Source organism: Anguilla rostrata, chromosome 6 (assembly GCF_018555375.3).
Source record: "Anguilla rostrata isolate EN2019 chromosome 6, ASM1855537v3, whole genome shotgun sequence".
In the NCBI taxonomy this organism is placed as follows: Eukaryota; Metazoa; Chordata; class Actinopteri; order Anguilliformes; family Anguillidae; genus Anguilla; species Anguilla rostrata.
Window position 1 is genome coordinate 24364510 of NC_057938.1, and position 17316 is coordinate 24381825.

A 17316-nucleotide genomic window follows, 5' to 3' on the forward strand; every position below is an offset into this window, starting at 1 on the left:
CACTCTCAAGCTCTCATATCCTGAGGGAAAAATTGCCTCTGTGATACAGGACTCCAGTGCAAAGCTTTCAAACAACAGGGACACTCTCAAGGACACAAAAGACCTGAGGTGCTAACAGCCACTGTCTGAGTCCGTCAAGGAAAATCCACACCTCCCCATCCAAATGTGTATTGTTCAGGCCCCAAATGTCCTCTCCTTCGATTATGAAAATTAATTAATTAGACAATCAGAAATCTTAATTTGTAACACAATTTAACCCTTTACTGTGGGTGAAAGAACACGCACTCACCCGTCCCTGCAGATCCCAGTGAAATGAAAAAGAATAAAAATGTGGGTTACTGTTCTGAAAAAAACATCAGCCCCCATTATAACAAATCCTCTTCTACAATAATGTTAGCAATGAGGAAAATTAAAAGGCTTCCGTGTCATTTAGAATCTCAGCTGCGTTTCCACATAACTTACACTGAAACTTCCTACAGTGAGGCCTAGTTGTCAGACCTACAACGCTAATGGATAAAGTGCCTCTTACCCTTTCTTCCCTTCTAGGGTGTTCACGTGAGCCTCCAGGGACTCCAGAAGACTGGGTGGAGCCTAAAATTTGACAAAACAGGGGCCACATATTAATGCACATTCAGTAGTACAGTGACCAAAGATTAATGTAGAATTTGTGATACAGGGAGCATAGATTAATTACAATCTGTTTACCATAGGATAATGTTGGATATGCGATACAAGGAATATAGGTTATAGGTTAATGCAGTATCTGTGGTAAAGGGGTTACACTGTAAACAGTCATCCCATAGCAATATGGCGTGACTGAATAAAAGTAAATAATTTTTTCAATTGATTTTTTTTTTAAATCCCCAATAAAATCCTGCACAAGATGCCTTTACATTTAAAGCCACTGTGGAATGTACTACATCAAACCATAAATCTCATTCCAGCCCTAAAAACTCAATTACCCAAACTCACCATAAATCAAGCAACTAAGGACAGCCCACATTGCTCCACAGAAAACCCATCCAGAGTGTAACAAGCATTTAATACTCTCATCACTGCAGCCTTATTAACACACCACACAATCACAGCAGTAACGTCATAAGTTAAACACACCACACAAACAAAGTAAGAACTTCATAAGTTAAACAAAGTAGTTTCACAGCAGGAACTTTGTAAGTAAAATACACCACACTTTCACAGCAGGAACTTCATAAATTAAACATACCACACCTTTATTGATGCTGGGACTTGAGACTAAATTTCTAGCATTGTATTGTGCTTTGATAAATATTTTTCATTAAAATTATGATATTTGCTTGTCATATTTGAGAGTTCCAGGTGAATACAGTGTAAAACAGGATTTAACAGATTAAATCAGGGTTCATGAACTCTGCAGTCAGCAAGTACTTGTGGTTTATTTTCCATAAGCAGCCAATTTAGGCCTTAGAAACAAAAACTGTTCACTCCAGTCCATTAATGACTCAAATTAAGTGCTTAAGTACTGAAACACATTGACAAGCAGTAGATACTGCAACCCTCCAGGGTTTGAGTTCGAGGACCCTGGATTATATGAAAGAGGAAACTGACACTCCACGCCACAATCATGCTCGTCAATGCCATATCTTCGGCACGGCCCAGCTCCACCCGTCCCCTTGCCCTTCCCTGCCCAACCGCACCCTTCACACTCCTTCATTCCACACAGGGCACTCCACGGGCGGGTCTCGACTGACCGGTTCCTCAAGTGTGCAGTTCTTAAAGGGACCTTCCTCGTTGTCTGACTCTCTCAAGTCCACCACCACTCCAGGGTGCAGACACTTTTGAGTGAGGGATGAGGAGGAGGAAGAGGAGATGAACTGATGACAGCTGATGAGCAGTAGTTTTGGGAACCAGTTTTGTGAGTATTCCCTATTGGCCTTCAGCAAGCAGGGCAGCGCTTTGCTGCCAGATAGCTCCGCTTTCTCTCATACAGTAACACCGGGGTCCTCACACCGAGAGCAAGGTGTCCTTAGAACTGCCTGATAAATATTTCCACTGTTGTCTTATGTGACAAGAATGTAACGTGTATGAGAAGCTTGCTTCAGATGTATGTTTTTTTTTTTTTTTAATTATCAAATAAAATCAATCAATCAAGAAGGGGCAAGGCGTCCTCAGCAGTGCTTGATGGCTATTCTAAAAATAGCCTGCATTTAAATTCAACTGTCAGTATATACATTTTAAAATCTTTTTAAAACTTCGGAACAATGCAAAGGCAAAGTGTACAGAAAGGTGTACAGCAATGGCAGAATGCTGATAATGGTCTCAGGATGTGAAGTTAACTTTACAATGGAATCAACAGGTCACTGGAAACCCCTTAAAAATAAAGTCTCATCCCCACTGCTAACTAGGGAACCAAACTAAACTGAGCATGAAGCAAGACCTGCTTTAGGTCTGTGAAACCTGAGGCCATGAGATCAATAATTTAGATCTCTCTCTCTCTCTCTCTCTCTCTCTCTCAATTCAATTAAAACATTAGCTACAATGTACAGTACACAAACTACAATGCAAAGTCATGAATTATAAACAAACACCGAATGGATACAAGCAAATCGTAAACTAATAATTATTAGATTAGGATAATGATTAATAAAACAGCAAAAGAGAGTTTATCATAATTTATGAACAATAAGGCACACAACTGTTCCTCAGGCTGTCAGGTAGCTGCACATTGTGTGGCCAAATGTAGGCATCACCTTTCCTCTTCCTGGAGAATTATAATACAGCGATTCAGGTAGGTTTGGGAACTTTTGGTATTGTATTTTGAATTTGGGGAAGAAATGTTGTCTAATTTTTTTCGCATTTCTCACATTTAATGAGGAAGTGCAGCTCTGTCTCTGTCGCCAGGCTGTGCTCCCTGACTCTGTGCTTCGTCAATGCTTTCCTTAGCTTGTGGTTTTTCACTGTGGTCAGATGCCACAGTGTATTCTCGGTTTGGGACCAAATGACATGTCAATTTGCTAGATTCTTTTTTTATTTGAGTTTCCCAATAGGTAACGTAATTCTACCAGATTCATTGGAATCGGGCTGTCCTGAGACTGGATGGTGTAAGTGTGGGTAAGTGAATTGTGCCCCAGGACCAGCTGATTAAGGGGCCTCTTCTCTAGGCTAAGTTCATGGCATTTCAGGGCATCACAGTGGTATAAGTGGGAGTCGTTGTTTTTTAGGTGCTTCCAGAATTGAATGGCGGATGTTAATGATGGAAGAATTTAGGGTTTTTTTTCTTTTTCAATCATATTTGCGCATTTATTTCCTGTATACAATGATTTAATAACAACATATGTTTCACCCCCTACACCACTTTCTATTTATATAGTAAATCATCATGCCAGATTGATTCAAAAGGTTTTTGGAAATCAATACAGCAGGCAAATATTCTTACTGTTTTGGTTACCATGTTTGTCTATTAGGGTGTGTAGGGTATAAATATGGTCAGTTGTGCAATGTTTTGGTAAAATGCCAATATTTTACTGTAGTGTAGATGTCTTGTATTTTGCTTTCTCTCTCTCTCTCATTCTCATGTCATGGCTATGCCCCCCCAGCCCCCAGCATAGCCTACATCAGCATCCGCAGCGAGAATCTCTACATACTTCACACTTCATATTCATCTGACAGCTCTTTCGACTGGACTGGCTAAACTCAGTAACCCCCAAAGCTTAAACACATCCCAGCATACTGTGATTGGTCAAGTAGGCTGGAGCTGCAGCTGGGATTTTGTTGATTAACAGACTAATTTCAGGATGCATGCAGCCACAGTAAATAATATTGAAAAAATCACTGATAGTGATGGCATTTAGGAGAATAACTTACATAAGAAACGTCAGGGATGTCATTTTTATCGACCCCGACTTGCTGAAAAAGAAACAGAAAAAGTGGGCAGTAAGACACTGAAATAATTTATATTAATTATTTTTCATTAAACAAAAATGAGGAATGCATACCAGTACCCAGTGATCACAGATATATGGTTGAGTTTAGTTAGGACAGACATACACAGACCTACTGAGGACACAGACAGACACATTCAGCTTGTGCTGGGAAATATGTGCCTTAAATGTTCATGAGTTTAGCACACATGTAATGTAATAAATGCAATATCAGCTAATTTTTACAGGTTAGCCTCAAATCATAGGCATTTTTGGGAATCCAAATGCAAGACCACTAAAGAATTTGGTGGATAGTAGGTGGATAAGTGCACACAAACTACCTCGTGCAATCTGTCAAGGCAGGTGACACCCGCAGACGAAAACTATGAGTGTTATTCACTGCCTGAGGAAAGCGAGTCTCACGTTTCAGTCAGACATGACAGCATTGTCACGGATGGTATAACTGGTGCTAGGAGACAGCACATGAACGTCACACTTAAGAGATGTTCAGAGGGAAAAAAAAAAAACATGATAAAAACTACATTTACATATCATTCAGCACCCTAAATATTGGATGAGATGGATGACTACCTGCAACTACAAACACTACCTGCAACCACAAATACTGGCTAATACAGTAATAAGTGTCTCTTGCTATATGTGCTAAATTTAAATTTTCAGCATGCTATCCATTGTTCTTAACATCCTATTTCAAAATGTTTAATATGCAATGTGAAAACATATTTCGCTGCCACGTTCATTTAAATGGTAAATGGACTGCATTTATATAGCGCTTTTATCCAAAGCGCTTTACAATTGATGCCTCTCATTCGCCAGAGCAGTTAGAGGTTAGGAGTTAGGTGTCTTGCTCAAGGACACTTCGACATGCCCAGGGCGGGGTTTGAACCGGCAACCCTCCGACTGCCAGACAATCGGTCTTACCTCCTGAGCTATGTCGCCCCATTTACATGATTACTATTAGTAGATACCCTGCTAAAATAACTACTTGTGTTTTCAACACTCAAAGCAATTTCAGGCAGTAAATTTTGCCCTTTGTAAGGACACATACACACACACACACACACATACGCACACACACACAGAGCCTCAGGCTCAGTGGGTGATACCTCAGCAATCTTGAGAAACTCTGAAATTCTGGTAATCCTGGTCAGGAACCTCTTGTAGATTTCCAGTGCATCCTTGCATTCTCCTTTCTTCATTTTGAAGAATTTCTCTGAAATTAAAATGACCATCATTTTGGTTTGGCACCAGATAAATCAACCAACCATGTAAAACAGTATCACATAGAGGCTTACAGCTTGGACATATCATGAAGGAGGCAAGGACAGTGTTTTGCACTGTATAGCCATACTTTAGATATAGTAGATATGGTTATGCTATGGTTATAATTTGTCTCTGACTTATGATTATATCTCATAACCACACAGAAATACAAAGAAATACCACTTGCCTAATAAATTAATAACTCCATCATTGTAGCAGGCAAATAACTTAATCAGGTCTTTGAAGAGCAGAAGAAAGGCAGCATTTATCACTCCATTGGTCAGTTCTTTAGGATGAACCTGTCACAGAGAGAGTGTCATTTTATTATAATAATTATAATTATATATAATGTTTATAGTAATAATTATTGATGTTGTTGTTTTTGTTGTTAATAATAATAATAATAATAATAATGAGGTGATAACATTTTCTTTAAAATAAAAATTAATAAAAAATAATAATACACGTGTTGTTGGCGCCCTTTTTGTCAGCAAGATTCAGTATCTTGAATTTGAATTTGAGAGAGTCAACGAGAAAGAGATTGAGAAACAAGAAAAAGAAGAAAATACAAGAAGGGAGAGTGTAATCATATAATTAAATATGGTAATCACCCAATGTTATTAAAATATTAAAATTTCTTAAAAGATCTCTTATGAGACTTCATCAAGAGGGAAATATACTGATGCAAACAACCGTACATTAAAATATCAAGAATACATTCATACAAATTTAATCACATTTTAAATTTCCTCCATAAATGCACACATAAGAAGAAAGAATATGATCTGCATGACTAAAAGCACTGATAATCAGCCTGAATTTAAATTACTCTTAAGTCAGCCTCTAAAACTGGGATCTCTTCAATCCTGGGGGGACTGTCGGTCTTTGTGATTTCTCTCCAGTCAACAGCCAGTGCAAGCTTCAATCAATCAGTGCCTTAAATTAAGCCTTTATGCACTGAGACACACACAAAAAGCGAAAAAAAAAACATTTGGCATCATGGCCATGCAGGACTTGTTTCGGGATCCCCACTCTAAAGTGTGCCATTGAGTTATCAGAGACTTTAATGAATACAAACCATAGTGTGAAATTTAGCAAGACAGCACAAGAGTAAGGCGCACAGAGACATGGCCCGGATGTGAGGGTGGGAACTCACGTCGAACTCCAGCAGCGCATCGATCAGCCCCTGCAGGCTGGACATCCCTTTCAGCAGCTTGTCTGGAGCCATTGTCCTCATAACACCTTCAGCACTGAGATAAGCAGCAAATACAAACCGCTCGTCACCCAGTCAACACGAAGATAAACAGCAAGCACAGCAGAACCTCTCAGCGTGCTCAGCGTCGACCGTCTCTACAACGTGTTCTCAGTTTCTAATGCATCTTCACCGTCTGAGTTCTCAAAGCTCCTATTTAAATGGGTCTCAAGTGTATTAATCATTTTAAATAAATTGAGAGGCTGCTGGGAGGCACTGAGAGAGCTGAGCACTCAGGAATCATGGGATACACATTTGCAATTATTACAGCGTTACAATTCATAAAGTCTCACATTAGGAGTGCTGATCCAGGATCTGGTTTCCTCGTCCGTATCCTAATGTCAATCTTTATGAGCTTGAAGGCAGAACTGATCTGAGATCAGCTGTGGCACTCCTTCTCTTAAACTCTCTACGAACACTGACCTTGGTCTGCAGTCAGTATTACAAGCAAATACAAGAAATTGCTGGAAACTGTGAATACCCTGTAGCACGTCGGCATAGCACCAGAAAAAGCACTGTCTCCTGCTTGCATGCTGAATCAGTTACATTGATTTACCCAAAATGCACTGCAATAAAAAATGAGAAGAATAATAGTGCAGACAGGATTAAACAGTCCGAAAGGCGGAATGACAGCTAATTATGCAATATCTCCTAATTACGCTTGGCTCTCATGTTGAACAAAAAATAAATAAAGTTAACACCAGCAGTTGTCCTTTCCTTGGCCAAGCAGTATTGGTATTGGAGGAGAGAACCTTCAACCTACCCCTTTTTCACCCTGGTGAAATCGAAGGCCATCTGCCGGTAAGCAAAGCCCTTCTCATTCAGGTACCTGCTGTAGCGTCTGATGAACGTTGACATGTCATAGCCTAGGATTCAAATCACAAGCATCACCATCATCACACAACATTAACACTCACCAGTGCAACTGAGAGATCTCAAAGGACATATCTTGTAAAGTACCACAGAGGAAGAGTATTGCACATGTTCTTGAATAACTGACGGTAAATAGCAACACCTCTACTCCTATTCACAGGATGACATTTCATCCCTTGCCAATAGCTGAAAGTTACAAAGACCAATCTTGCTCACCATGAGACCCAGTTTTGTCCAGAAAGTTACTGAGGTTGAAGAGAGTGCTGCGGGAGGCCAAGTACTGGATGAACCTCTGTGACAATAAAGCACAATTATCATGCAAAGACAACAATAACAACAAGAGTCTAAGTTCATGAGTGAAACCACAAAAATCAATTTTTATCTAAGTGCATTAGTTTACAAGCATTTCCAAACACATAGGAAACAGTTGTGCAATCACTGTTCACTTACGTAATTGAGCCTAGAGTAGGGGATTATGTATAAAATAATGTAACGCATCTTAAATGTAAGATGGTCGATAACTTTTTTGTACACTGCTGCTACAGTAGCCATTTCAGGTCTGTACAGGTGCAATTCAGATCTCTACTGAGTGCCAAAAGGACTAAGTAATATGACAACCTTTGTGGGAAAAAAAACTATTTTTGAGCGAGGTAAGTAAACATCTGTACCGGAAGTCATTTTCAGATATAAAGCACTATTTTGATTTACAATAAATCAAATCATACATAATTTTAAGCAGTTATCGGTCCTTGAAAAGTCAGTTATGATTTTCTGAGTCAATATTTGTTGGAATTGTGAGCTAGGTGAGGAAAAACATGATGTCCCTGTCTGTATGTATGGCGTGGACGGAGTGTAGCACAGTGGGTAAGGAACTGGGCTTGTAACCGAAAGGTCGCAGGTTCGATTCCCGAGTAGGACACTTTCGTTGTACCCTGGAGCAAGGTACTTAACCGAAATTGCTTCAGTATATATCCAGCTGTATAAATGGATACAATGTAAAATGCTATGTAAAAGTTGTGTAAGTCGCTCTGGATAAGAGCGTCTGCTAAATGCCTGTAATGTAATGTAATGTATAAATGCAACTGCTTTTAGAATTACGCTGCCTCTGAGCTGCTATAACAAACAACATGCTTTTTGCTGTTACATGTTTACAGAATGCAATCTAAAAAGAAAACAAGACGGTTGATATCCAGGAGTGGTGCAGTGTATCTTCACTGGATGTGGGGAAATGGATGCATCTTCTGGTGCCACGTCAGAGCGTAGGCTATGAAGCACTATGGACAGCACAGAAAAAATGTGTATATTCCAGCTGTGTTGAAAGGAGCTGGACTATTGCGGGGATACAATGGGAATGTGTGGGAGGTTCTACGGCATCTTTTATCTCTCGTAGAAGAGTAATTATTTCTAGGGCTGGGTGTTTTTCACAGAAGACATAGGTGTCACGAATTTCATGAGTCTTGTCTCTTTTTTAGTAGCGCTGTGAATTTCATTTGAGTGCTTTCCCTGATTTTTTTGAAAGCTCTTCCTGTAGCTACAATCAGTGACAACAGGCACTCCAAGACTCAAACCTCACAACCTAGATGTACCAAATCTAACTTTAAAGAAATAAAAATGAGAACACTAGTCCTTTTATTATTTTAGTAATGCAATTTGAGCATACTCCGTATTCTGTTTCTAATAAATGCATGCTCTTTCCATGATGGACAAACGCAATTTAAAGCACCAGCATTTATTCGTTGTTATTAGCTACTAGTGGCAACTGCCCACTGATTTTTTTTTTTTTTTTTACTTCAAGCACTTGTTACTGTTGCTACAGCTGTGCATGTTTCAATCATTTCCCACTGCTGTGTATGAGATCTACTGGTTAATTCAATAAATTGATGTTTTTAAACACTCTATGATTTCTGCCTCTTTTTTCAGTTTTCCGTGATTTTTTAACAACTTTGCCATGACTGCTCCAAAACTTTCTGTGACAAATATCCAGCTTTTATAGCTTGGTTGCAATAATTAATAATAATTCATATTGATAATCATTTGATGATTTCTTGCTCAAGAAATAATGAAATAATGTGATTCTTGCTGCAAATATTCTCTCAGAGCATCTTCAGTGCCACTACCTGTGTCTTCATCCTGCTTGCGCCTTGATTTACGCCTGTGTTTTTGGGGACGGAGACATTTCATGAAAAAATCGACCCTTATTAATTGCGTGAACTTTAGTCAATTCAAGGGTATACACAACAGACCTGGGACAAATACTTATTTGTTTTGGATTCAAACACTTTTCTACGCTTTACTGATCTTGCCTAGTGTATTAGAACCAATGAAATACTCACAAATAGTGCAAACCCCGCCTTCTGGTAATACTGGCAGGCTCAATTACATCAGGCAAGATCAACAGAGCACAGAAAAGTATTTGAATCCAAAACAAATACGTATTTGACCCAGGTCTGATACGTAATCAACCGCACTGGTCCGTTATCAACCGCATAATATCTCTGTCCGTTATTTGCGTGATCCTCCCTTAAATGCATATGCATTAAGGAGAGAAGCACACCTTGCAACGACTCACGTAGATCATATGCATACTGCGCTTCCAGTCTTGTGTGCCTCTTTGACACATAAGACGCATGTTTCTGGGGCAGAATGCGTCATATCTACGACTGAAAACATATTAGTAAATCTATCCCATAGGACGCTAAGCAGCACAAGACAATTCAGCGCCCTGTTATTCTATTTATGGTGACGTTCGCAGGATGCTGTTGTTGAGGAAAGCCATTCATAACAACAATCAATCTATACCAATATTACAATTTCATAGTATACCTTATTGTCTATTTGAGCTCATGCATAATGTGTTTTTGAGGAGGTGGGGGGACGTTGGTGCTGAATCATGAAGTTTTAGTTAAATGCAAACTGTCGTGTGGAGAAGAATAGAGTCCACATCATTGTGAACTAGCACCATATAAACATTTTGTTCTGGAAAAACACATTTTGGATGAAAAGTACTTGTGTTTCAGTGGTCATGCGCTTGTGTGAGTATTAATAGCACAACTGAGGAGTCATAATTGAGAATAGGAAAGTGCAAAAACATTTCAAATGCAAGTCACATGAGGAATATTTCCAAATATACCGGCTATAAAGCTAAGAATAACTGCAGCATCAATTCAAATTTACAGACACTTTTCATTGCCATTTAACTGAAAAAAAATACATAGCTTTGTTAATCGACATAAGGGACAAACTATTTCAAATCAGTTGAAGAAAAATAAGAACATGTCATAAGACTTGTCATAAGACCTCAATAAAGGTTTTTTTTTTTTCGATATAAAAAACACATTTTCTTAGCGCATTTTTCAGCACATTTCACCTCTATTATGCATATGTGCTACAATTATAACAATGCGGTTTACCATAATTTATGGAAAGGAGATCAAATAAAAGCTTAATCTAATGATTTGAAAATTACAACTATTTTGGAAAATATTAATCCATACAAAGGGAAAAAAATTATTACTTCCTCGCCCCTTAACCCAGCTCTGTGATTAACTCCACTGCAAAAAGGGGCTGTCACAGCTGCGGACGGCTACCCATGATGCAATGCATTTTCTCAGATCCATGGGCATATAATCAAAGCAGGGCTGTGGACATCTACCCACAATGCTTTCTGTGAGGAATATTGACAGTCGCCAATGCACTCTGTCAGCTCTGTGAACATCTACCTACAATGTACTTCATCAGTGCCATGGACAGCTAACCGCCGACACTTCATTCAATGTGAAAAGTCACACACAATGCACGTCCAGATCAAAAACATACTCACAATGCACCTCATCAGTGCACAATGCACTAAATTAACAATGTGAACAGCTACACACAGTACACCCCCCCCCCCACCTCGCTTCCCCCAGCTGCCACCAACAGGGGGAAAGGCATGAATGGTGTCGCGTAAGTAGCGCTGAAAAGGTGACAAGCATCACACTCACCTCATTTCCATTAACCATTATGTGATGCGTGGCGACTAGTGCCTTGAAGACCACCACCCAGCTGGCATTAGTGGACCTTTCAAACAGTGTATCAGCCATCTGTGGGATGTTCACGTTGGTCTCATTGGTTGCCTGGATCAGGTCTGCAAAAGAATTGAAAATGGGGAAACATGTCAAGACTCTTCTGAAATCATCTTAAAATAACAATTAAATTATTCAAGCATTAAAGCCATTGCACACCTGCTTACATTAAAGCTGAATAAAATATGGCATGCATATAATTATCAGGGCTATGAAACAGTCATACAGGCTGACAAGTGGCTGAAGCGGAATTCATTTTACTGCTGTGCAATAACCACAGCTGTATACGCTGTAGGAGAAATTCCTCCCACAAGGGTGGTTAATATCACCACATACACATTAGCCCGTTAAACACATATTAATTCTATTACTGCAGAACTGCACCAATTCTCCATTGTGTCAAAGAGGGAAAAAAATGTTGAATGAGTTTTATTCAGCTAAGTCCCCCCCTGCACTGCAGTATAGAGATGAGACATTACGATGAGACCCAGCCACAGAGCAGAACCTCCACCTGCTCCTTCCTCTCAGTCACACAGCAGAACCTCCACCCGCCCCTTTCTCTCAGTCACACAGCAGAACCTCCATCTACTCATTCCTCTCAGTCACAAAGCAGAACCTCCACCTGCCCCTCCCTCCGATTCACAGAGCTGAACCTCCATCTTCCCCTCATTCACAGAGCAGAACCTCCACCCGCCCCTTTCTCTCAGTCACACAGCAGAACCTCCACCTGCCCCTTCCTCTCATTCACAGAGCAGAACCTCCACCTGCCCCTTCCTCTCAGTCACAGAGCAGAACCTCCACCTGCCCCTTCCTCTCATTCACAGAGCAGAACCTCCACCTGCCCCTTCCTCTCAGTCACACAGAGAACCTCCACCTGCCCCTTTCTCTCAGTCACACAGCAGAACCTCCATCTGCTCCTTCCTCTCAGTCACAAGCAGAACCTCCACCTGCCCTTCTCCTTCGATGACCTCACTCCTCATTCACAGAGCAGAACCTCCACCTTCCCCTTCCTCTCAGTCACAGAGCAGAACCTCCACCTGCCCCTTCCTCTCAGTCACAAGCAGAACCTCCATGCCCTTCCTCTCATTCCACAGAGACCCCACTGCCCCTTTCTCTCAGTCACAAGCAGAACCTCCACCTGCCCTTCCTCTCAGTCACACAGCAGAACCTCCACCGCCCCTTTCCTCTCATTCACAAGCAGAACCTCCACTGCCCTTCCTCTCAGTCACAAAGCAGAATCTCCACCTGCCCCTTCCTCTCATTCAAGCAGAGTCTAGACAGCGAACCTCCATTGCCCTTCCCCTCATTCACAGAGCAGAACCTCCATCTGCCCCTTCCTCTCAGGCACAGAGCAAAACCTCCATCTGCCCCTTCCTCTCATTCCCACAGCAGAACCTCCATCTGCCCCTTTCTCTCAGTCACAGAGCAGAACCTCCACCTGCCCCTTCCTCTCATTCACAGAGCAGAACCTCCACCTGCCCCTTCCTCTCAGCCACAGAGCTGAACCTCCACCTGCCCCTTCCTCTCAGTCACAGAGCAGAACCGCCACCTGCCCCTTCCTCTCAGACACAGAGCAGAACCTCAGAACCTCAACCTGCCCCTTCCTCTCAGCCACAAAGCAGAACCTCCACCTGCCCCTTCCTCTCATTCACAGAGCAGAAGGAAGGAGGGCAAGTGTTGTGTGTCCAAGGTCACTTCAGGGGGTCAAGGAGAGTCACAAAGCTGCAAGGTGAGCAGCGATTCTTCCTTGAGGGCTTAGCTACGGGGGGGTGGGGGGGGGGGATTGGCGGGAGTCACCCTGTGTTTATACGTCCTGCATGAGACAGAAAACCTGAAGCCCATTGCGATCCTGAGAGGAACTTTATGCAAATTAACCCAGGCACAGGAGGGGTTGTCGCAAAACGACTCACTGCCCTCAAAGCAAAAATGTTAGCTTTTAGCAGTGACTCGAAGTGCAACACAATGATGGATGAAACAGATAAAAAGCATTTCATCCTTATTCTTACTTTGATAAAATGAATATAGATCAATCTGTTTGGTTTCTCCCCCCAAAATATTGCTCATTTTTAACTCCATCATATTTGCTTGAGTGGGATGGAATTAGTAGTAGTTTGCTAGTGATTCATTACTTTGGTGTTTGGAAGGCAAAGGCAAATATTTAACTGATTATTTCCTTTCTGAGACAGTCATAACTATCATCTGCGTATTCAAAACAAATTCACACCACTCCACCTCCACCCACTGAACTACATTGCAGTGCTCAGGCACTAATCAGGATCGGTGTTGTCTAAATAAAGACAGTAATCCTCTGTTAGGATAACAGCATGAGGAGTAAACCAAAGAGTAGCACATTCTACAGCTGGACGCACTACCACAGCGCAGACGGCGCCCAGAAATAGCCCGGATTAACACCACGGTTCTCCGCGGCATTGTTCACAGTAATTAGCTGATAATACGGCAGTTGTGACTACAGTAATGTGTAGCTCCAGCAGAATACTGTGGCTAATACAGTGGCTAGGTTTAAATATTCTGGATGGTGGTACGTATCCTGTGGAGACACTGGGAAAGGAGGGGGAAGGAACAGAAAGGGCTTCTCCTCTTAGGCTGCAGTTGGTTGTTCCTCACCTGAGGCTGATCAGCAATCAGCTCAGGCTTTGCTCATATCCTTTATTAGGTGAACCTCTATGCTTGGCGAATAGACTTTTTCATTCAAAAATCAGCTGTGTTCTGTGTTATCTTCCATAACTCTATAACTAAATGGTCATGTTTTTTTTTCTTTTCTTTAATTTTTTTAATTACTTTTGATTCATCCAAGTAAAGTGGATTAAAATAGCCCATGGACAACTCATTCATCCCCTTGTGACCATTTCCTTCCACACAAGACATGCGACATAGCATTGGATGTGGCCAGAAAGTACATTACGGTCATGTCTTTCACTGAGGAGAGATCAAATATTTTATTGTCGCTCTAAAAATACTTTTTTTTTAAAAATGTTTATTTAAATCACCATGATATATGCCGTATCAATTATAACCAAAAACTTCCTCAAAAACAAAGCACAGTTTCTTCTACTCAGATTGATTTAATACTGGTCTTCAACACCAGTTGATTGAAATACATTTTATGACATGTGACCAAAGGGCATGGTCTTGTTAGTTGTTTAATTATATGCAATGCTTTATACAAGTGCAAATGGGATTTGCAGTTGTGTTGCTTAATGCTTGCTAGCTCGACAGGCTCATTCCTACAAAGCACCCAAAATAAATCTGCTGCAACTATGGCTTGCTTACATCTCCATTGCAATGAGATGTATGTGCAGTGCACAACATAAATCTACCGTTTTAATGAAATTCTCCCTTCAGTTTAACTCAAACTTCGCTTGAAGTCTCTGTCACTTTAATATTACTTGGCAACAGCTTTTTGTCTTACATTAAATACAACACAACCTAATGCAGTGTCTGCGTAGTAGAATACAAGAGTTATCACAGCCAGAAGTCATAACTCTAACATGCTATTACAAACAACGCTGTTGCTTTATATATATACCCATTCAACAGCCCATGTTTTGTTTTTGTTTTTTGCCAAAAGAATCAAAATGTTCCATTAAAAACTAATTTAACAATTGATCTGAAATAGATTGTAAATTAGTGACTACTAATACCAACCCTCTCTGCTCTGACAGAAACCTGATTCGATATATGGGTGAGTGTGTGTGTGTGTGTGTGTGTGTGTGTGTGTGCAGTTCACTGTGTGGTGTTTTGAGAAGAGACATGATGGGGTGTGGTCTCCATGTAACATGGTATTTTGAGGAAGTGAGCTCTCAAACTAACCTGATGTAATTATTCAGTAGTCACTGTAGAGGAGGAGTTCTTCAAAGCATATGGGGTTGCTGGTTTTTTGCAGCAATACAATGAGAGAATGTACTGTTTAAAACTACTGTGTAACATTTTGAGGAAGTCTGGTTGGACTCTGTTTGAGCCAGCAGTTATTTAACATTTGAGAACACAAAAACAATGTTACATTAGTTTTAAATTGATGCTGAACCATTACTTCAACTCTGGCCATGGTTCTGAATCTCCTTCATGAACTTGCACTGTCCAGGGTTCAGAAACTGCATGAGGTATGAAGGTTCTCAGGAGTAAGTCACTGCACAAACAACCTGCAGGACTGCTTGACAGTTGAGCCCTGCCCCTCCACATGGTGACATCACTGTTCGACCTACAGGACACTCCAGGATAACTACTGTGATGTAATCGCTGTAGCTCCACCCCTCGGCCTGCCCCTTTCGTGTCCATGTGCATCAAGCAAGAATCTCTCCATCAGTATCGCATCATCACTATCACCCCAAGCTAAGGAGACAATGTGTGTGAGAGAGTGAGACTTCACATAGAGAATGACAGATTAAGTGACCGATTCTGAGGGAATTGCAAATGTTACAGAGATTAATTTGAAAAATGATATCATCTCTCTTAGAAAGGGAAAACACATTTGCCTGAAAATCAATAAAGATGTTCTGAAGACACATCATGAGAAAGTTTTTAGATCATTTGTTTAGAATCTGCAGGGTGTCATCACATTGCCAGGACTAGCAGAGAGGTTGACTTCACAGTCACAGATGGAAACAATCATCTATTTGGCCATTCCCTTCCACTTCATACCCATGTGACCATACAAAGGCATTATAAAAAGCATAAAACAGATGCTTAAGCTCTGGGAAATGGGGATTCTATGGGTGGATGCACTTACTTTTCAGTGTTAGGTAGTGGTTTGGTGGACAATGCCTTCAAAGACCTTGACCCAAGGCACATAAACGTATTTATAGTCAAGTCACAGCTTCCTCTGTCAGATCACAGGGAAACCATCTTAAATCTAAAAAACAAGGGCAGCAAATGGAGGCTGTAACCCTCCCTAGGCTCAAGCCAAACCTGTTTTGCCTCCTGCCCAAATACCAGTGAACACAGAACAGTACTATCACATATGAGGCTGCAATTATTCATCCTGAAATGGATAAATCCTTTATTTTTTATTTTATTTATTTTTTGGACAAAATACCAATTTACCAAAGAAGGCATAAATCCGGCCACACACAATTTGAACTATGAACAAAACTAAAAACAAAATGAAAACTAAAAATATGAAACCCAGGGAAATTAAACAATATACAAACACACAGAGAAAGACAGTTGAATAGTAAATGAGCTTTATCAAGAAAGAACCTACGGCAGCTTTCAAACCAAAAACACAAAGATTCCAGCAACCATATGATATCTTAGATATCACCAAGTCTTTAAAGAATATAAGAAACCGCTGCAAACAAAAGAGTCAAAATGTATGTCCAGCAAACTAAACAAAATTATAAAAAACAACTTAACTTATCCTAATTCAAAATGGCAACATTTGCTAAAGTAATTTTTACAGCAAAACTAAAAAAAATAAATAAAATAAAAAATAAATTCCAATCAGCCTTTAACAAGTTATGAATTACAAATCAAAGATGATCAAAGCACACTGAAGGAAATGAAAGTGCTTAAGACTAAGTAAGTTTTTGGACCCAACTGCATCTGCTCAGAAATACTTAAACTTTAATCACCATTAAGCTTCAAGCTTTTACTGAACACCAGTTGCGTTCTTGTGATCATCACCCATTTTCAAACATGGAGACAAATTTTACCCCAATATCTACCATGGCTTTTGGGTGAGCAGTATCTAAGCTAGTGTGTAAGGAAATTACCCAAATGCATCAGCTAGCATAACTTCATAACGTGTTATAACGAACTGCACAGATCAATAGATCAGTTCTCCAAAGATTTCCAATAATTTTGGATAGAAAAACTTGGCTACCAGGCTTTGTACAATGTCAACAGTTACACAGCTGAAGGTGTATTGCTGGCTCCATGCATGATTTCCTGTTAGTTCTGCATAGTAACCAATCACTTAGTTCGG

The 17316-nt window shown here is 40.4% G+C and overlaps 1 protein-coding gene across 1 annotated transcript in view; it reads right to left on the reverse strand.

The window, feature by feature from the left end:
- Positions 1–25: 25 nt before the first annotated feature.
- The window catches only part of LOC135256891 (clathrin coat assembly protein AP180-like), a 19924-nt gene continuing 2633 nt past the window's right edge, over positions 26–17316 (reverse strand). Inside the window, exons 2-10 of the mRNA XM_064339140.1 lie at positions 11292–11434; positions 7525–7600; positions 7199–7301; positions 6340–6433; positions 5371–5482; positions 5027–5133; positions 3844–3885; positions 530–591; positions 26–295 (exon numbers count right to left, since the gene is read on the reverse strand). Coding sequence (XP_064195210.1) covers positions 286–295; positions 530–591; positions 3844–3885; positions 5027–5133; positions 5371–5482; positions 6340–6433; positions 7199–7301; positions 7525–7600; positions 11292–11434 — 749 coding nt within the window. The 3' untranslated portion in view covers positions 26–285. The remainder of the gene's footprint in view (positions 296–529; positions 592–3843; positions 3886–5026; positions 5134–5370; positions 5483–6339; positions 6434–7198; positions 7302–7524; positions 7601–11291; positions 11435–17316) is intronic.